The sequence below is a fragment of the Channa argus genome, chromosome 14 (genome assembly GCF_033026475.1).
Source record: "Channa argus isolate prfri chromosome 14, Channa argus male v1.0, whole genome shotgun sequence".
Lineage (NCBI taxonomy): Eukaryota > Metazoa > Chordata > Actinopteri > Anabantiformes > Channidae > Channa > Channa argus.
Genome location: NC_090210.1, coordinates 17151887 through 17172845, shown reverse-complemented (window position 1 = coordinate 17172845; position 20959 = coordinate 17151887). Strand labels below are relative to the sequence as shown.

The window sequence follows — 20959 nt, the reverse complement described above, 5'->3', positions numbered from 1 at the left end:
CTGATGGTGTCTGCTTGGCTGAATCTTAATAAAGTTTACAGCAAGAGAATCCAGGTTGGGAGGCACAACTGCAGCTTTGCTGCATCTCCACTCACTCTTCAAAGCAAAACACAAATATACAATCAATGAGAAGAACAAAAGTCAGGATATTGCTAAGGACAGACTTCCTAGTAATAAGAAATAAAGAACAAGGCAGGGTTCACAAGAGAGTACTGAAAGTCATAAGGAGGTTAATGCTTTTAAATACTTTAAAAAATTACCTAATCTAATTAGACACCTTAAACTATGTGTTAGAGCAAAGCTCGTCTTTGTTGTAACACATGCAATTAAATGAACATACAATATGGTTACATTTACAGTATAGTGTAATGTTTGCGAGTGCTTTTTGGCTGAGATTCTTGTGAGTATAACTCTCACCTGACTTCTCTTTTCTAAAGAAAGAGACAAGTAAAAAGTAAAAGCTTTTTTTGTCCTCAGATTGTTGACGAATGGCAACAACCGAGTATTTTTAAAAAAGCGAACAGAATAAAGCAAACAGAATAAAATAATACCTTTGTACTTGTACTAGTTGTGGTTTGGAGAAGCATGAGACATTTAAGTTTTTCAAGCCTGCGAACGTATAAACAAATGTTATTGATTTGTTTTACTACTTTATATTGAATTTGCTCAAATCAGGATTTTCACTTATGCTAAACTATTGCAAACACAGAAAATCAATGACACTACGCTGAACATAGGCACCAGGCCCCACGTCTTGATGTCTCACTGCTTCGAGCTATCCATGGCTTTTTTATTCTATAAGCTTCTTTCCTGGCTTGTTTCTGAGGTGGGCACGCACTGCATGCAGCAGTATTGTGCGTGCTAATCTGTGAGGCTTGAGTGTTGAGGGCTGACAGTAAGCCTGCCTCCTGTAAGAATGGGGCTATGATAGGATCCCCTGCAGCCACTGCCATTGCACAATGTACAGCTCTGACAATCTAGAGTATTCGCTGAAACACCGCCACACAGTCACAGACACACACACACGCAGACAAAACAACAATGAATATAGTGATGAAGCAGAAAGGGTGGAGCTTGGAAATTAACAGAGAGTTAGAGGAAAGGAATCAAAGAGAAACAGGTGGAGCAGAGGAGTGAGACTGTCCTCCCTGCTCTACTCTGTCATTGAGAGGACAATAAAACCTGGCCTGTAATGAGATAACTGCACTTGTTTGTCCTCCTCCGCCCGCTCCTCTGCTCCTCCAGCAGTCAGGACGGATGATGTGAAGAAGAGCAGCTCTTCTAACTGTTATATAAAACCACCGGTATGCCAAAAAAGACACACACATAATAAATCACTAAAAATATCAAACTGTTGCCTCATAGTAGAAAACAAACTACAGTAAAGGTGAAACCATCCAAGATTAGTTATTGGCATTTGAGGAATGTTTTTCAAGAATTCTCACGCTGGGATCAATACAGAGAGCATCCGTCTGTCCCGCAGCCCTGCTGAAAACTCACTGAGCGGTGGACACCTTAGCAGCAAATAACAGGTTGGAAGAGTCACACTCACAGCTGCTACAAGCCTGCTTGGGATTATTTGGGCTACAGTAACCCGAGCAGCAAGTAGCACTGGCTTGATTTTTATGTGAACACTCACACAGTGGAGAGTGACTAGACATTACAGTCATACACAGTAGGAAAAAAACTAAACCCGCCATGGCAAAGTAATTTTAGATGCAGCCCCCTCTCTCCTATTAAACAACTCCACTGTTGCTATGGGATCAAAAAGATGGGGATGCATGCCACAAGTGATGCTGCGGTGGTCACTTACATAGGTGGACTGCACTCTCCGCCAGTGTCCCAGCCCACAGCAATACATCAAGACATCCAGTTGGGGAGAAAGGTGGGGACAGGCTGATGGAGCCTCTGTGATGGGTCAATTCAGGATAGGTTTAAACACAGGATCCTCATTGTGCAGGTGATCCACCTGATCGCCAGCTCTTCAGGGAGTTTGGGGAGGTGAAAAAGAATCCAGTCATCCACAAGTTGCCGCAGAAGACGATCAGTGGCTGGTCCCTCTCATATGTTCTGTCCTTAGATGAGTTCAGGTGATCCTGATGCCAAACATTTCACAGCATCTTGAAAATCCTGCACTCTGTGGGGAGCCCTGATCCAATCCTGAATCCCACAACTGTCCCGCAGATTCAGTCGAATGTGCTGAGAAGTGTGTGAGTGAGGTTTGTCTGTCTTGTGTGTGCTCACCTCACCTCAGAAGGACAGGTGGCTCATCTGCCATCCTGTGTTTATTTACCCACTCCCACTGTGACACCTCACCCCTCCTCCCTCTCCTTTGACTCACCCTTTTGAAAAACCTTCCTTTCAGCCTCCTCCAGCTTAAGCTTCCCCAGAAGTCTTGCTACAAAAACTAAATGTCATTTCTTCCCTGTGTTTGCCTCTCTCTGTGCTCTGACATCCAATCAAAGCTCCTGCATCACTTCACGTTCGGCTTGCCTGTGTATGTCCGTCGTTCATAAACCCACCCCGGGATACAACATTCAGAGCTTTTTGGGTTCTGAGCGATTCTGGTTTTCCTGCTCCTACAAAATCTCAGCCCTATAGCTCCTCCTCCAGCATCTCTCTCTCCACCATGCTGCTTCCCCCTCTTAAGGGTCCTCTCTCATCAGGGGCGTTCCTGCTTACCTGAGTCACTCTTTGCACTCCTAACTGTGTATGCACGTGTGTGTGTGTGTGTGTTAAGGCTGCAGCTGAAGCGCCCATCTCCCTCTCTCTCTCTCTCTTTCTGTTGCCATGCTAGAGCAGGTAACATTCGGATAGCGCAGAAGACACACAGCCTGAATTCAAATGCGTCTCCAGCCTCTCCGATTTAGAAAGCCTCCATCGCTCTTTAACAGCATGCCCCCCCACCTTACCTCCTTCTCTGTCTGCCCTTACTTTTTTCTTCCTCTATCTCATTCTCCTCATCTGTCCACATTGTCTGCCCCTCTCTCCCTCTGCTGTTGCTTCCTTTTGTGTCATTTCTCCTCTCTGCTGTCACGCTCTCTCTTGTTTTTATGTTTGAGAGTGGGTTGAGGAGGCACTGGGAACAATTCTGCGTCTGTTCGACGTTGCAAAAAAAGTTCACATTTCAAAACCCTCTTCACAGAAGTGATGAAAATAAAAGTACAAATATGTGGGTTTCAAAAAAACCCAAAACATTTCAGGCAAACTAAAGTAGACTAGACGTGACACTACTATGACACTCATAATTGTGTATGGAAGCAAAGTAATATTAACAAGCGAACATTTTAAGGTAATGTCATTTGGTTGCAGTACTGGTTTGTATGATGCTCCTGGATCACCAAAAGTGCATACACCAGTACGTAATTCTGTGGCACTTCACTGAACAGATGTTGAGAGGTTTTAACCTGCTGGTGATGCCAGAGGAAAAGTCAGGAAATCACCAAAGTCGGTATGAGTCAGCCTCTGGTTGAATTAATGCAAAGCTTCTCTCAGCATACAGGTTGTGGCTTGTTTCTTTGATCAATCACAGCCATCATTCATGGAAATAAAAAAAAGTGTAGCTACTGTAAAATGGCCACAGTAAGTCGAACCACACTAATGCTTTCCTGCAGATTATGGTATGAATCATTAAGGAGGAGGATGATCGGTGTTGTGCTGTGGGGAAATCAAGGGAAGTTAGTTTGTAGTTCACATACCAGTAAATGAAACCAGGCCAGATTTGGTGCCTCATTGTAAATTTCAGCTTCTTGTCTACCGTCCTGTCACTGGCAGTGTACATAATTAATAATGCTTTTAGCAAATCTTCCCTCTCATTGCAATGCAGTTCAAGCTGATGTAAATTTCTGTCTGAGATTCATTTATTCTCATCTCATTTTTGTGGAGAGACAGGACTCACCAGTTTGTCCTACAGCCCTGGTTCATCCATCAGGTGGACAAAAACCAAGTGCTACACAGCCGGTGGAGGGCTGCCGATTACAGTACACCAGCATCTCTTCGGGCTGTCACTGTGGCATTCTGCACTGATAAACACACACACTGTACGGCAAGGTTACAATCCTGTTATACGCACATGAAAACACATAAACCATCACGCAGAGCCACAGGCGCAAAACGAGGGTGAGAGGATAATTTTCAACAGCCAAGGACGGAACGAGGAAATGGTGAGAGACATACAACATTTTTTTATGGCTGCAATAAAAGACCTTAAATGGCTGTCTACTGTCAAATTTATGCAGATGAGTAGAGTTACTGAGGAACGACAGACTACGTACAGTATCCTAACATTTTTGCTCCTTTGAAATTCCCAGTAATTTTAGGAATGTGAACTTGGCATATACAAACAGGTAATACATTAAGAGAAAAACCTGCGTGAATAAGTGGGGAATCATAAATTGCACACACATGCAAATTTCCTGGTGTGGTTTGGATGTAATCGACTCCCTTGGGGAAAAGCAAACTGTATATTAGGGGATTATTTTCCCATGTAAAAACCTAATAATCTCATAAAAAATATAAGGTCGTTATGTGATTTGATGTGATGTGATTTAATCATAAGCCTGGTCATCATACTCTAGATTTTAACATTTGCACTGAAAAGGCTGAACTAAAATAAACCGGAACACATATATTGCAGAAGGGTGTTTGTTTCATACAGTTCCTTGAAAAGCAGATTTGCATTAACTCTCTGTGTATGACTTCCACATACTATGACTATCTGCTGCATGGCTGAGACACAGCCACTAAGCGGTGTCACACTGCTAGAAAATGCTGTTCAGAAGCTACTTCAGCAAATTCCAGAGAGGTTAAACATTTACTGTCCTTTCAGCTGATTTCTCATTTCCACCAGGTCTCAGGGAAAATCTTTTGGTGTTAGCCAGTTTCGGTGGCTAAGTTTGTAGCTTGGTACTGAAGAAGTCATAGCTTTGCAGCTGTCCACTGTTAAACAAACACAATTATCTGAAAGGTGGTAAGTATACATGTGACCTCTCTGCAGCTTCTTACAGTTGTACTGTTAATATAAAAATATTAATTTAATCCAAATTAATTCAGAAAATTTACATGGGTTACAAACAAAGAATGTTTATTAAATACAATTGTTTGTTGAATATTGTTTAAAAATTTTTGTTTACAACAATTCTTCATATGTTTTATCTTAACAAATGTAGTAAAAATGCATAAAAGGTAGCAAGTAAACATAACATTACATTCCAATAAATACATTTAGATTCAAATATCACATAAAAATAGGAAAAATGTATGTTTTGCGTCCCCCAAACTGCACTATATCCAGAATTTAGTATTCAATTTGCAGCCATTATAATTCCTGACATGCTGCTTTCCTACTGTACCGGGACCATGTTTCCTCAGTGCTACTCCCTACACAGAAAATAAGGCAACTGTTCAACCCTGCAAAATCAAAACAGACCTTTCAACAACGACAGAATGTGCCACTCCTCCTCAAAACATGCTGTGCCTTTTGAAAAACTTCAGCTTGGTCAGGAATGTAAAGTGGATAAAAGCCAGGCTCACCAGCACATTTTTCAGTGGGTATAACACGGGTGTTACGTAACCAAACACGCCGAGAAGAGAGGCCCGAATAACGAGGAAAGGAAGGTCCTGCAGAGCCACTCCAGCTGAAGACAACAAGGGGTTGTGAGGAGTGATGGCCAAGCGGAGAGTAGACAAGAAGGCAGAAATATAAATGGGGAACACCCAGAGGGAGTAGAAGACTGACGGATCTCCTGGCACTCTCACCATTTCCACAGTGTCTAACCAGAACAGGAAACTATCCACAAATATCTCCGACCTTCCATCCCTCCTCCACAGGAAACCCAGATGGCCAGAGTAGGATGGGGGCCGTGAGAATGAGGAGTACAGGTAGGCAGTGCTGGGATTCAAGTGGTTGGGTGAGCCTGCGAGGTCCGGACATCTGCCTGAGGCGCTGCCGTTTCTGACCTGTGGTGGGCCTTGGTACAAAGCGTTCTGGCCCTCATCAGGGTGCAGCTGGCCTGATACTGTGCTCACCTGTTCTAGGTGAGTGAGAACGGGGCCTGACATGTCAAACTCAGGATCCAGGCTGTCAGCTGCATATGGCAAGAGCACACACACAAATCATTAGCTGGTAAATTATCTATGACAGTGTGAGGGTTATTCTAAGTCCAGAAAATGGAAAAAGACAGCACAGATATTAGCCTGGGCCCTGTATCAGCAGATACCCTGACAGGTTTCAGTATGAATCAACAAGTGTGCGTTGTCCCATCAAGTAAGTATCATGGACCAAGGTCACAGATTTCATCTGTTTTCTTACACCCTTTATAAAAAACTGAAATAAATCATAGGAGGAGCAAATTCAGAAACATTTGTCTTACAAGAAGAACAGGCATTCGAGTTTCAGCAGATTTAGTACCCGTCCCCTTATTGGAGATTTCAGTAAAACGAGTTTTGATCTGTCAGTATTGATGTCTGTGTCACTGGCGCTTTTATTTTCACCTCCCACCTATAAATAATCCTGAAATAGTGAAAGTCGCCAGCTCATGATAAAACCTAACATGACATGTAGAAATATTGTCATGGTGCTGAAAAAAATTGCTTCGAGAGTGGTTGGGTGGTTGATTTTGGGAGCTGATCTTTTGAAGAGTCGATGCAGATTAGCGTACATAAACAGCCTCCACCACTCCTGCTTGACTGTACCTTGATTAGTTTGTCAAAATGTATTTAAAGCTAAGTAAAGCGGCACACGTTGTGCTGAGTCATCACAGCATGTATGTGTAACATTAAAAAATACAATTTATACCTTTAATAGCAGACATTAGGTAGGTTTTATGCACATTTCCAGTATAAGCATTCAAAAATAAATTTTAAAATACAGCAAAGAATAAATCATTTTATGCTAAGATGAGGTGGTTAAGTTTCCATCTTGATAAAAGTAAAATGCAACAAGGTGCATTGGAAAAAGACTTAATGTTAAAATATGCGGGTTAAGTATCACTATGAGACTCCAATCTGCTCCACCCAGACCCCTAATCCATGCTCTGCTCCACTCGACTCTGTGCAATGCAATTTAAATCACCAGGTTTGATACCAGGACCCCAAAACTGAAGCGACTAAAAAGATTTAAGGCAACTTTAGTTGCTTTCTTTGAAGTGCTTTTCCTTGAGGGACATGTTAACATGTCTGCTGCGACAAAGGCGACAACACATTGAAATGTATCATTTAATTGTTAATGATACCAACACCTTCAGTACTCACATTTTCCAGTGAGGCTGCAGGTTCGAATCCTCTCTGTGATGTCCACACAGATGAGAGAGAAAATCACCAAGGAAACAGGCAACTCAGTGAAAGGATCCAGCCTTGACCCTGCGTCCACCTGCACCTGCATTACCAAGGATAATAGTTAAAGCAATTATGAATTCAACAGTGGAAAGAATTATCTGTGGCATAAAGAAAGGGGAATTATGAGAGACGAAGCAAGAGGAAAGGAAAGTGAGAGTCTTCATTACAACATCTGGTGTTGCTGAGGAAGACGAGCTCCTGCATACCAAATTTTACGAACCCATCTGATTTTATGACCCCATCAGTGCAAACATTAAGAGGCTGCTGAATGCCCTTAACTCAAGAATTATTAGATGCATAAACATCCAAGACATGTATTTGTGAGCAGATGCTCTTATTCATGTCCTTGCTTGTCTAAGAGTAAAATGGATATTAGCACTGTGTAATATCTGTGTGAAAACTCCTCTTTTTAGAATGGAGGATGGTGATACAGTTTGAGTTAATGGGCAACCTGTAATGTCTACTACAAGTTACTGAATACCCCACAAACAGACTTTACTCAGTCTTGTGACTTGTACACATTTTGCCTCTTCCTTTTTTACTGCGATGGAACCAAAGTCCTTCTCACTACTGTTGTCTGGATGTAACTTAAAGGAAACAAAATCTCAGCAGTCGGTGATAATCAATGCTTTCCGTACCAAGCATCCCTCAGTGCTGTTAACACATCTCCGTACACGTGGGGGCCATAAAATGAGCTTGAGCTACAAATGAACTGTTTACAACAAATACACCTTTTCAAGGAGCCCGTCAGAGCATGACAGCAACAAAAAACAGCAACAGGTGCTCCTCAGTGACAAGAGCGATCATTCTTGTTGATATTACCTTGGAGCTGGTGATTAAAATAGCAAAGCAGGGGAATGTGCACAGGATGAGGTACGCCAGTGCTGCTGGTCTCCTGAAAAACAAAACACATCGAAACAATTATCGTGTCAGCATAATGAAAAAAGGGGCCACAAATGTCTTCTCCTACATTTGTATACTGTAGTTACAGTGAAGGACAGTCTGAGGTTGAGATAGAATTTCCATTTCTACTTCAAAAGTACATATTTTTCTACTCATCATATTCATCTGACACCTACTGATACGGGTTAGTTGGGAAATTAAAGTGAGACCATGTTAAGTTTGCTGAAAAAGAGCACAACGGCCACAAGTCACGGTTATGGAAGAGTGATCCCTGAAACATTCGAGTAGTAGTTGTACAGATACCAGAGTCATAAGTTCAGCACAGTGACTCAGAAAAGCCAGTGATAAAGTGATACATGTTTGCAAACATAAACCAGTGGTCACATCAGACTAAATAAGGCAAAAACAGTGAAGCCCCCGAGTGAACTGAACTGAGCTGTGTGGAGTAATGTCTATTTATTCAACGTTTTTATTTTGAGCTCATATAAAAACACACTTGATAGGTTGGTAAAGAGTAAGCTATGGAATATTCAAAGAATTAATTCCACTTCAACTTCAGGGTTTGTCCGTTGTCGTTTACTTTTGATACAGTGAGTATAATTTTTCTGACGCTTCCTCTGAACACAGATCATGTGTTTCTCCTCTTTTCCTTGTTGTTTGTACTCACCACTGTGTGATCTCACTGAACACTCGCTTCTTCAGGATCAGATATTTGACAGGAACCCACACCAGCAGCGTCACCGTGGTCACATAGGCGATAGCGACTGCCACAACTAACCAGTAAGCTGTTCGATCCCGTCCCTTCACATCATATATGAGGCTGGCAAACCTCTCCATTATCACAAAGATTGGCACAGTGAGAGCTGCAAACTGCAGCACCTCATAAAAAATTAGCTTCACAATCTTTCCAGAGGGCATCCTCCCTGAAAACCAGTTGCTCGTCTGAACGTAAAGACTTCGACAATCATCTCCCACAAAATGAGCCAGTGAAACTGATGGACTCTGCTCTCTCACACTGCTTACACTGCACTGGAGGCTGTATTCTTTTATTGCTGAGGCAATGAGATGGTCATGCTCACCTTTTTATGAGTGATCACTCTCATCTTATAAAATCAGGGAGGTAAATAAACTGTAAACAAGTTCTGAGAAGAAACTCTCCCATCTTTTGATGGGGATTTCTCCATGCAAAAACTCTCTGCAATCAGGCTGCAATCATGTAAATACTGCTACAAAATAAACATCTAATGTCAAAATGGACATCACAGTGACACAGCTATTAGTAACTGCCTAGTAATACAGCCTGGCATTTTTCCTTTTGCTTGGAACACATTACCAGCCGTGTCTCACAGAGACAGATCTCCATCTAGGGGCAAGGCAGAGGACCAGTTTGAATGCTCTGCAATTTTTTTTTATTTTTTTTTAAATCCAACATCAGTCTACAGTATCAACTCAATAGTGAAATTCTTATACTGGCAAAGAACCACGTGATGGTAAAGTATAGGTTTTTAATATTGTGTGCCAAAATCAGCAAAATGCTAAATTGAGTTTTAACCATAAACATTGTCTATGTAGAAAAAAAGTGCATAAAAGGGGGAAAAGAAAGCAAAAGAAAATTACATTTACGGAAAACATGTTGATGTTTGAATTTTACTAAACATAGGCTTTCTGAGGTTGCAGCTCCACTACCATCAAAAGTATTTAAGTTATTGATAGTATAAAATGTGTTCAGCATTTGTGTACTTCCAATATACTACAGCAACAATACATGTAAGGCATTGTGTCAAATCTGCGTGTATAGACTTGTAACACAGCTTTAATATTCATCAAGATAGTTGTAGCTTTTGCAAAGCTACACATCTAAACACTATGATAACTTTTGGACTAAGTGCTCCAAAGACAAGAAAACAAGGCCATACATATTAGTCTGTACATTTGGCCTGGTTTTATTGTGAATACCAATTCATAAGTATGGTTAAAAGAATACATACAAACAGCAAGGTACAAGTTTAGACACAAACTTTACAATAAAGTCGGTTTAAAACTTAAAAACAGGCAGCATCTCAATCCTGTACAGTAAAGTTACACCAAGTCCAACGCTGCGGTGAAACTAAATGTTACATTTGGATGATGCGTGATGATTAACTGGCTCATGGTCCGTGGTCCCAGAATAGCTGCTACCTTGATATTTTAGGCTCCTCTTTGATCCAACACGTTAATACTATTTCACTTATATTTGAAACAACTACATTGATGCTTTTTAAAAATCAAGTTTTGGAGAATAAAATAAAATGGCCTCTTGTTTGCACAAGGTACCAAGCTTACATTGTGGGTTGTTTGAAATTCTCAAGGCAGTAAAGGGATAGAATGATGGCTTCAAACACATCTCAAGAGAAACTGAAATAACAAATATTACTCAGCTCTCCAATTTCCCCTGCAACTGGAAAACCAATTCACACTTTACATCGGTTATTAATACCTTCACTTAGTATCCTTCAATATTACACAACAGATAAATAATTTCCTGTTTCATCAGATGTTCGTAACCATCTTTTTCCAAAGACTTTTAACATGTAGACGCCTAATAAATTAGCCATTAAAAAAGGTGCTGTAAGAGAACACTTTATACAACATTTGATCTCTGTCAACTATAGCATATTTCAGAAAAGAGATGTTTACAAATCCTGACTACTCCAGGATGGTAGCAACCTTATTTAGTTCAGGTAGAATTTGTTTTAGTGTTAGACAGCTTTGAGAAAAGACAGGTGGGGGTTGTTCGATCAGTTTCACATTACCATTTACTCTACAGTACGATAAGCATGTATCAAACACATAGAGAAATGTCCATATTGGCAGGTGAGTGATTTAAATATACAACCAAGTTAGGCAGAATATCACATACTCTGCTTTTCTCTGAATACATACATCCTGTACTTGTTCTCTATTTAAAATAATCAAAACATAAATTAAAATGCACTACCAAAAAAAACAAAAAACAAAACCAAAAAACACATTGTAATTTTTTTAACACTGACTAAAGAGATGCTTTAAAGACACTGGGGCAAATTAGATCACCCCTTAAGTAGCAAAGTCTGTGTATGAGTGTTAATTCAGCTCCTGAAAGGACAAAGAGCCAGTCCTACATCCACGACCAAGGATCCAGAACGGCTTGTTTTGAAAAGGTAAACTCTGCAGTATGAAGTAATCAGTCAACGGTTTTGTTTTTTTGACACGAGCATTTTTGTCCTCTGTCTTTTACACCTTCGTAATCCCGTGGAACATCATGACTGCAGATTTCACCTTTAAGGCTGTGAGAAAACCCAGAGGGAGCTGTGTTAACATGGAGCCCACTCATGAGGTGGCTTTACTACTACTTCAGTACAGTATATACAGAGTCATGTGCATGCTCCAATTCCTCTTTTCTCCTGTCCCTCCAACAAAACAAAGTGGCTTCAGTTTTCAGTACTTCTAAAAATTGACAACATATACAGAATGTATAAGCCTAATGATTTCAGCATTGCTAAACCTCCTTTTTCTGATAAATACAAAACGTAAAAGTCAGCGCCCCCTTTTTGACAGTCAATTAGCACTGCAGTCACTTTAAGTGAGTGAGAAAACTGGGGCATAGTGTGGTTTTCCATGTTAGTGTGTGAGTAAAGGTAAATCATCACATGCGGCTAAGAAGGTGTTAAATACGTGGTGTAGCTCCATCTGCATGTGTGTCACTGGTACACCTGTAGTGTTTCTGAGTAGTTTGTGTGTGTAGCTCCAGTGTTAATGATGTTGTAACAGGAAAGCCTGAGCATAATTCACACTTGATCAAATAGTAATTGCATATGTGTTTGGTTGCGCTGAAGTGGCTCCAGTTACAATTGCTTTCTTAAAGCAGTTCGGTTATGCTTTATTTAGAAAGATCTGCACTGTTTTGATAATTCCCCACAACATTTCTGGGAAAGAACTAATATTTTGTTATTAAATACTGTAGCACTGTAGAAACTAGCTTACTTCCACTGGTGGAACCTTTGAGCACACAGTAGATCAACTGTCTTGCCTTTGCTCTATCATAGGCTGACTAAGTCTGGTTCAAGCTTAAACAAAAATAAAAAATTAAAATTAATTAAAAATAAATAATAGTTATTTCAAGAGAACTTTCTACCATAGAAAAAACAGACGCCTAAAAGTAAATTGCAGCCACAATTTGAATGGATATATTGCTGCTAGATTTGACTAAAACTTCAATCAATGCAACTGAAAGCTTCTTGATATTGAATCAGGTCAAGACACTGAGCAAGAACGAAAAAGCAAATGAAGAGAAAAAAAACATTAAAACAATATGGGATACAGACAATGTGTGGCTTTCTGTGCTGTCTTCAAATCAAAGCCTCAGGATCTCTGTGGTAAGAAATGTGACTCTAGTTTTAACTGTATACCATGAAGTGTGTCAAATGTACATTTTTCTCTGCTTTCAATTAATTTTAATTTATCTAAAAGGGATACAAACTTTTGGACCAATACCATTTTTTTTATTTTACTTTTTTTTTTAACACACTTCTTGACCATTTGTGTGCTTATTATGTGCATTATTATTATTATTATGATGTTGTTAGGTTTAGGGTTAAGTTTGCATCTACCATTTTAAATTATTCAAAATGTACTTTTAAGTCTGATCAAGGCCTAATTCTACAAGATCAATGTGCATTAAAGAATATGTTAATGAAAAAAAGTTCACCTCTTTTTCCATTTCAAAATAAGGGGATGCAACTTTTTGGGACGAAATGTAACTGCTGATCTGTCATAAAACAGATTTTAAGACAAAAGAAATGTTCTATTATCACTATTTGATCAGGTCTGGAGCGCGTGTGTGTGCATGTGTGTGTAGGATAACAGTAAGCTCAAGCTCAAGGGGGCCCCTATAGCAGGACTTTTTCTGAGTAAGGGGCTTGTGTGGCGTCTGAAGAAGGCGCTATGCTTGGACCAGAGGGGGTGCTGTAGTTTGGCATCTGTGCCATGCCTGCATGGGATGTGCCTAGGGCGGGGCCGGGGGCACCAACTGGGTTGTGGTAGGGCTGAACTTCTGCTGGGGCCAGGCTGCCTGGAGCTGCGGCGTAGACTGGCCGCTGGCTCATGTACATATGGACGTCACTATGGAAAGAGTGAAGCCACATTATTTAAAACACTACAGTAGAATAGAACCATTAATCCAGAAAACTATTTTTTTTTTTTAAAAGAAAGAAAAGTAGTTTCAGCCTAAATATATACAATTTAAATTTACAAAGTCACAAAATGTAGTACAGTCACAGTGGGGGTAGAAAATGTATAAACCCTTTAGAATTTTAGAAATAAAAGAATGAGAGGAAACCTGCTGTAGGAGCCTTTACGTTGTTTTCAGTTTTAAGTCATTGCTGGCAAAACAACAATCAAAATTACTCCAGCTTGTATTTCCTCAGAGGAGATACTAGAAATTCATGACACTGACTTGTTGCAAACATGAACAGACAGCCATTCTGACGACGAAATGGGCGAATGGCTGCAAACGTACCATCACTGGCAGTCACAGAAAAATAAAATCCAATATGAACACATAAGTTCCTTTTTTTGAAGCTCTAGTGATGATTTTAATTTTCAATTGGTAATAGACATCCGTACTACTGAAGGGTGACCGGAACTCCAGGTTATGTGAAACTCACCTTGGAGCAGGTTGGCCAGGTATGGGGGCTCCAGCTGGAAGCTGCTCTATGGGAACAGTGTAACCCTGCACTGCAGTTCCACTCATTGCATATGAACCTGATGCAGGCTGACCAGGATACACCTGTGGTCACAAACATGCACAGAGCACCTACTGAGTACTATCAGTGACTATCCAAGTCTAAGCAAACACATTCTAGTTTTCTTTCATTATTATATGTATCACAATGCTACTTTTAAGTATCAAACCCTCAAGATACTTTTAATGAGCTCTGCTCAGGCTAAGAGTTTAATTAATGGCGAGCAAAGGTCTAAAATACAGTATACTGTATGAACCGACAGCAATGGTTCTTTCTAAACATGAAACCCATTTCTTGCATTATTGGACAAAACATTTTTCATTTACAGCATATGATGAAAGGTTAGGCCTCAACACTTTCCTGCCTCTGCACAGTCACAATGAGTTAAAATAGCATAGCCTCATGGTAAGATCTCAGACCTCTACCTGTTGTGCTGCACTGGCAGGTTGCTGCATGTAATACTGTTGGCTTTGCAGTTTGGCATACATGGCATAGACTGGATCCTCATTCATCAACTTGGCGTACAGAGACAGGGCTTCCATCACCTTCACGTTGAGCTCTGACAGCTCTGAGTGTTTCCTGATGATACAAATCCACAAATACAAATAAAGAGAGTTTGATACCTGTCTTTACATATTTAATGAGAACAGAGTTCTGTATAATTCAGGTAAAGTATTTTAATGTCTGATATGTTCATTATTTTACTTTCAAAACTTTCAGCTGAAAACCATTTTGTGGTTCTTGATTATGTCTATACCTGTCTATATCCTCTAGCTTCTGGTCAATGAGGGGTCCCATTTGATTGCAGGCACCTGATCAATAAAACAAACAAAAAACAAACAGTTACTTACTGCACCATTAACCTTTCTTTAAAAAGACAGAACTACATAGCCTGCTGTAAACTGGCATTTCCCCTGTTTCCTTCTTTCACTTACTGTATAGTGTTCACTTTACCTTCCAACTGTAGCAACTCAATGCTGTCTGACTGATTGTCTGTAGGATCTGCACTCTGAATCATCTGCAGTAGCTGGTCCATTTTGTCCTGAAAGGTTTAAATCAAGTTTTCCCATCATGACACACTGCAGCTACATGTGATAAGTTAATTTTAACATGTTGTAAATACACTATAAGAAAAATATTCCCCTTACTTTATTTTCTACAATCGTTTTGCCAATAATACTGTGAGCAGATAAAAATTTTAAGAGACAAACAAACACTGGACTAAACAGTAGATGCAACAAATATACTTTTGTAATTCATTTTCACAGTTTGAATATTACCTCATCTATAAACACAGGCTCCTGTTCAGGCTCTATGGTCTCCACCTGGATGTCCTCACTGAACTGTACAGTTTTCTTCTCTGGCTTCACTGCGGATTTCAAAGTTGTAGCAAATGTGACAATTGCAAATAAATGTAGCTGTAGCAATCAATTACATATACATTAGCAGAATGTGCTAACTTTACTTAAATTGGTTGTCTGATACAAGAGCAAATTGTTGGTCCAGATATCAGAAGAAATCAAAAGTTATTCTAATAAACTGTTTACAAATTACCTTAAAATGACAGAATTGAAAATTTGCTTTCTCTACAATAGACAATATCGTAAAAGTAGGAACAGTAGTTTCCTAGTGGTGAGACCAGCGATGTTGTTCGGCTTAGAGACAGTGGCACTAAAGAAAAGACAGGAGTCGGAGCTGGAGGTACCAGAGCTTAAGATGTTGAGGTTCTCTTTGGGAGTGACGAGGATGGGCAGGATAAGAAATGAGGACATCAGAGGGACAGATCATGTTAGATGTGTTGGAGATAAAGTCAGAGAGGCCAGATTGAGGTGGTTTGGACATGTTCAGAGGAGAAACTGTGAATATATCGGTAGAAGGATGCTGAGGTTGGAGCTGCCAGGCAGGAGGTCTAGAGGAAGACCAAAGAGGAGATTTATGGATGTAGTGAAAGAGGTCATGAAGTTAGTTGGTGTGAGAGAACAGGATGCAGAGGACAGGGTTAGATGGGGTCAGATGATTCACTATGGTGACCCTGAAAGGGAACAGCCGAAAGGAAAAGAAGAATAGGAAGAAACAGTAGTTGCTCCGGTAATGTTTACTGAGTGAAGGTATTTTTTTTAATAAGGGAAAAAGCAAAAAAGCAGGATTCACATGTGTAATATGAATGAGATGAAGAATTAATTATTTGCAGAAGCATCTTAAGGAAAAATATGATAAAGCTGATTGACATCTCATGGTTTGGACCTCAGGCTGCATTGATCTCTTTTTAAGATGTTTTCATTATTTTGGAAGATAAAAGCTGGTGTCAATTTTTAAATATGTATTACTGCCACTTGCCTTAAGGGAAAGTCAACAAAACACACTTTATTGGGTATTCTGAAAGGTTGCAGACTCCATCAATCAAATATACAAATACCAACTGTCTGCCAGGGTGGTGTGAATGCAAACAGAAAAAAGCCCACAGAACAGGAAAGGTTGTGGTGAAGCTCCTCAAGCTCTAGTCCCTACATTTAAGTCTCTTTCACAGTTCGTTATGTAAAATGCTTTCAAAACATTTGAAAGTGTTGACTGTTCTACAACAGGAGCTCAGATATAACTCCATGTACAGACAACAGACTTCTGCACTTCAAAAAGTGATGGTCCAGGAAAATTCCTTTTAAGGCTCACATAGTAGAATCAATTGTTGCAGCGATAAAGGAGATGATGAATGTATGACAGATTTAATTTAATTTAAAGTGCACTCATGACTTTGTAACCCATATAGTTTGTCAACATGACAGTCACTCAAATCTGTATGAGAATGTAAAGAAAAAGTTGCTTTAAGATTGAAGAGGAAATCTGTTCAAAATTCCTGTTTCCTGCATGTAGTAATCCAGATATCTTTTTCTGCTTATGCTACAAAAACAGGAATTTTTCTGCATTGTATTTATTATTGCACCATCTGTGTCTAAGTGACAATGCATTTCCCAATCCACGATCAATAAAGCAACACTGCTAATGGACTAAATTGGCTATAAAAAACTAAACATGACATAAGTGGATAAAGGATGGGTTTAGTGTGTTTACTCACTCATCTCAGGTTCGGCAGTGAGATCAGCAGTGACAAAGTTGGAGGGAAACAACCCTACACCCTGATATGTTTCACCTTTCCACCAATTAGGGTCACTGGAAAACAAAGAATGAAAGAAAGATATGAAAAGAAACTACAACACAACTTTCCCCACTACATTCAATACGTCATTTTGTCAGTGCTGCGGACTGATCTTATATTGAAGATTCAACAGATTAGATCAGCAGGTTAATTTACTACGGTCCCTGGAAAAAGTATTCATACCCCTTGAGCGTTTCCACATTTCCGCACATTACAACCACAAACATGTATTTTATTGGGATTTGATGTGATAGACCAACACAAAGTGGTGCATAATTGTAAAGTCAAAGGAAAATGATAAATGGGTTTCAAAATGTTTTACAATGTTTTTTACATACGTATCTGAAAAGTGTGTTTGCATTCAGCCTCTTTTACTCTTATAACCTTAACCAAAATCCAGTGGAACCGATTGCCTTACCCGTGTGTAATTTAATCTCAGTAAAACTGTTAACAACTGTTCTGTGAAGCCCTCAGAGGTTTGTTAGAGAACATTAGTGAACAAACAGCATCATGAAGTAACACAACGGTCAGGGATAAAGTTGTGGAGTAGTTTAAAGCAGGATTAGGTTAGAAAAAAATATCCCAAGCTTTGACCATCTCATGGATCACTGTACAACAATCATCCGAAAATGGAAATAGTGTGGCACAACTGCAAACATACCATGACATGGCCTTCCACCTAAACTGACAGGCCGGACAAGGAGAGCATTAATCAGAGAAGCAACTAAGAGGCCCATGGTAACTCTGGAGGAGCTGCAGAGATCCACAGCTCAGGTGGGAGAATCGTGCGCTCCCCAATTAGTCGTGCGCTCCCCAAATCTGGCCTTTACGGAAGAGTGGCAAGAACAAAGCCATTGTTGAAAAAAAGCCATAAGAGGACACAGCAAACATGTGGAAGAAGGTGCTCTGGTCAGATGAGACCAAAATTGAAAACCGCTGTGTGGTAGAAACCTAACACCGCACATAACCCTGAATACACCATCCCCATTGTGAAACATGGTGGTGGCAGCATCATGTTGTGGCGATGCTTTTCTTCAACAGGGACAGGGAAGGTGGTCAGAGTTGATAGGAAGATGGATGGAGCGAAACAGGGCAATCTTAGAAGAAAACTTGTTAAGAGTCTGGAAAAGACTTGAGACTGGGGAGGAGGTTCACCTTCCAGTAGGAAAACCCTGAGCTACAACAGAATGGTTTTTAATCAAAGCATATTCATGTGTTAGTCCAGTCCAGTCCTAAATCCTATTGAGAATCTGTGGCAAGATTTAAAAATTGCTGTTCACAGACGCTCTCCATGCAATATCACTGAGCTTGAGCTATTTTGCAAAGAAGTAATGCGAAAAAGTCTCATTATCTAGATGTGCAAAGCTGGTAGAGACATACTCCAAAAAGACTTGCTGCTGTAATTGCAGCAAAAGGTGGTTTTACAACATAATGAGTCAGGGGGGCTAAATACAAATGCACATTTTCCTTTCACTTCACAATTATGCACCACTGTGTTGGTCTATCACATAAAATCCCAATAAAATACAAATGTTTGCCGTTGTAACGTGACAAAACGTAAAAAAGTTCAAGGGGTATGAATACTGTTACAAACTGTAATAGAAGCCAAAGGATATTCCTTAGATTTATGGGACATGTGAAATTTCAAGGGGGATTTTCTTTTAAGGTGGTTGATACACTTGCTTTCTTAGGGTCATGTTTAAAACCCAACCTAGTTCCCTTAAGTCCTATGAGTCTATTTATTCCTTGTATGCTGTGTTATTCTTGCGAGTGTGCAAGTTCACCTATCGTCGAGAATAGTGATGATTTCTCCTGACTTGAAGGTCAGCTCATTGTCCTCAGCAGCTTCAAAGTCATAGATGGCACGGACTTTTCTGCCGTCTGACTTGTGTGAGGAGAGCAGGCTAGAGGTGCTTGGGTAAAGGCTTGACAGAGAGGTCTGCGCCTGCTGACGTTGTTCTTTTAGTGACAGCTCAATAGCTGCAAACAAAACAGACAGAAATGTGTGGTTGTGTTTGTCCTTCAAAGTGCATAAACCATGATAAACATCAGCAATTCATTAACCCGTGTACACAGTCATCTACGCATTAAATAAAGGTGTAAGTGTGTTTTTTTCTTATTTGCCAGACTATTCGCTAGAAGCCTCTGTACCTTTGGCCAAGTCCTCCTCTTCTTTTTTGTTCGTTGAGGTGGAGGGATCCTTGGCCACCAGAGCAGGACTTGCTTTTGCTTGTTCTGCTGCCTGTGGAAAAATGATTACCACATACCAATTCATCACACAAGGGCCTGAACATGCTTGCTGCAGAGAGTCAGGTGTGAGCTCTGTGGCAAAGGGATGCACGGTGTCACTCAATGTGTTCATACTAAAGAAAGCGCCACTTGATGTTGCTGTGAATGAGTGTACAGCAGCTTAGAATAGTGCAGCTGTAGAAGAAGAAAGCAAGTGTTATAGTTCCTTGTAAAAACATGACAGTTTCAGTATGTAAATGTTGAACAGCACGCGTGCTGAGTCCTTCTTGCTTCAGTGAGCATTGGAAGGAGGCAGAAGAGGAAGTAGTGTGGTTGGGGGTTCCCTCCAACAACTGAGGCAATCACCAGACACACATGGGTCCCTCATACACGCCATTATCCCATAATCATGGGGTGTGCTGGGTTTTGTGACACATTCTACAGCAAGCATGAATGTAGTGTTAGAGTCTTTATAAATTTGTTTTTTAAAAAACAGAACAAAACAAAAACACACACACGGACACACACATCGTACTTCATTTTGGCAAACACCATAATTACCCACCTGGGACCCCACAGCAGGGAAAGTAACACCCTGCTCACGTAGATTCTTAATCATTGCTGAGATCAGACTAAGTTGTGGATCGTTGCGGAAATCCTCTGCCCACTCCACCATCAGGGCCTTCAGCTTCTCACACACTTTGGGATGGCCCTGGAGACACATAAAAAAAAAAAAAAAAAATGCATGTTATGAGAACAAGGGCAAAAGATAATGAAATATTGAGTGCTAACTGGAGAATGAAAATTATCACATACCTTGTTTAAGACATTGCTGACTTCACTGGCAAACTCTCTGGAGCACACCTCCAAGTGAAATATCTTCCCGCAGTTTGAGACACAAGCACCAAGAAGCTGTGAGAACACCGGGTGGAACATATTCATCTGACTTACTTATTAATCCACAGTGACAATGCGACAATATGTTGCATTTGTCAGGATATAACATATTCAGATTTCCATGACATTTGGTGACACATGGTGCTTCAGTGACCTGAACATCATTTTTATAGAAAACATAACTTTGTTTCAGGTCTGCTTACAGTCAGTGCCTGCATGGCAACATGCGGATCCTTGTGGTTCACTCTTCTCATAATAGAGCGCAGACATTCTTTAGGCCTGTAACAGAATAATACAAATCAATGGAAACTCATTGCCTGGCAAAGACTAAAGAACCATTCAGCTGTGCTAGGTAAAAACATTTTAGTTTTTTATGAACAGCTGACTGTAAATATTTCTTCTGCAACCCCTCCAATATCTCTGTTAACAACTACAACAAAAAAAAGAAGACATTTAACTTACCCAGTGCGTGACTGCCCTATCTTATCACATATGTCCAGAATGAGGCCCCAGTCCTCAGCTGTGTTCATCTCACTGGTTGCTTTCTCTGTAGAAAAAAGAGGCCAAACAACCAATGTAATCAGAAATGTTTAAAGATTACAAAAGCAATTATTAACTTATTACAGACAAATACAATGGAGAAAGATGAGGATCCTAAGTTTATAAATGAGGCAGCATTGTA

At 40.2% G+C, this 20959-nt stretch overlaps 3 protein-coding genes across 3 annotated transcripts in view; all 3 read right to left on the bottom strand.

Moving 5' to 3' along the window:
- Window positions 1-2984, bottom strand: part of cacnb2b (calcium channel, voltage-dependent, beta 2b) — a 29521-nt gene extending 26537 nt beyond the window's left edge. The window contains exon 1 of the mRNA XM_067529014.1: window positions 1814-2984. Coding sequence (XP_067385115.1) covers window positions 1814-1861 — 48 coding nt within the window. The 5' untranslated portion in view covers window positions 1862-2984. The remainder of the gene's footprint in view (window positions 1-1813) is intronic.
- A 2075-nt stretch (window positions 2985-5059) lies between these two features.
- tmem236 (transmembrane protein 236) lies at window positions 5060-9266 on the bottom strand. The gene is made up of 4 exons (XM_067475755.1): window positions 8906-9266; window positions 8158-8230; window positions 7252-7375; window positions 5060-6086 (listed from the first exon to the last, which is right to left on the bottom strand). Exons 1-4 carry the CDS (start codon window positions 9154-9156, stop codon window positions 5461-5463), a joined length of 1074 nt encoding a protein of 357 aa, XP_067331856.1. The 5' UTR covers window positions 9157-9266; the 3' UTR covers window positions 5060-5460.
- A 463-nt stretch (window positions 9267-9729) lies between these two features.
- The window catches only part of LOC137140528 (collectin-12-like), a 40462-nt gene continuing 29232 nt past the window's right edge, over window positions 9730-20959 (bottom strand). Inside the window, exons 11-23 of the mRNA XM_067528745.1 lie at window positions 20740-20824; window positions 20481-20556; window positions 20197-20292; window positions 19946-20092; window positions 19303-19393; window positions 18936-19131; window positions 17071-17165; window positions 15281-15369; window positions 14955-15042; window positions 14758-14812; window positions 14420-14579; window positions 13923-14044; window positions 9730-13377 (exon numbers count right to left, since the gene is read on the bottom strand). Of these exons, the coding sequence (XP_067384846.1) occupies window positions 13146-13377; window positions 13923-14044; window positions 14420-14579; window positions 14758-14812; window positions 14955-15042; window positions 15281-15369; window positions 17071-17165; window positions 18936-19131; window positions 19303-19393; window positions 19946-20092; window positions 20197-20292; window positions 20481-20556; window positions 20740-20824 (1532 nt within the window). The 3' untranslated portion in view covers window positions 9730-13145. The remainder of the gene's footprint in view (window positions 13378-13922; window positions 14045-14419; window positions 14580-14757; window positions 14813-14954; window positions 15043-15280; window positions 15370-17070; window positions 17166-18935; window positions 19132-19302; window positions 19394-19945; window positions 20093-20196; window positions 20293-20480; window positions 20557-20739; window positions 20825-20959) is intronic.

Coding starts and splice junctions, on each gene's coding strand:
- tmem236 (XM_067475755.1), bottom strand. CDS start 9,156: ATGCCCTCTGGAAAGATTGTGAAGCTAATTTTTTATGAGGTGCTGCAG. Junction 8,231..8,905: donor TTCAGTGAGATCACACAGTG/GTGAGTACAAAC, acceptor TTTGTTTTTCAG/GAGACCAGCAGCACTGGCGT. Junction 6,087..7,251: donor CTGCAGCCTCACTGGAAAAT/GTGAGTACTGAA, acceptor TGCCATATGCAG/CTGACAGCCTGGATCCTGAG.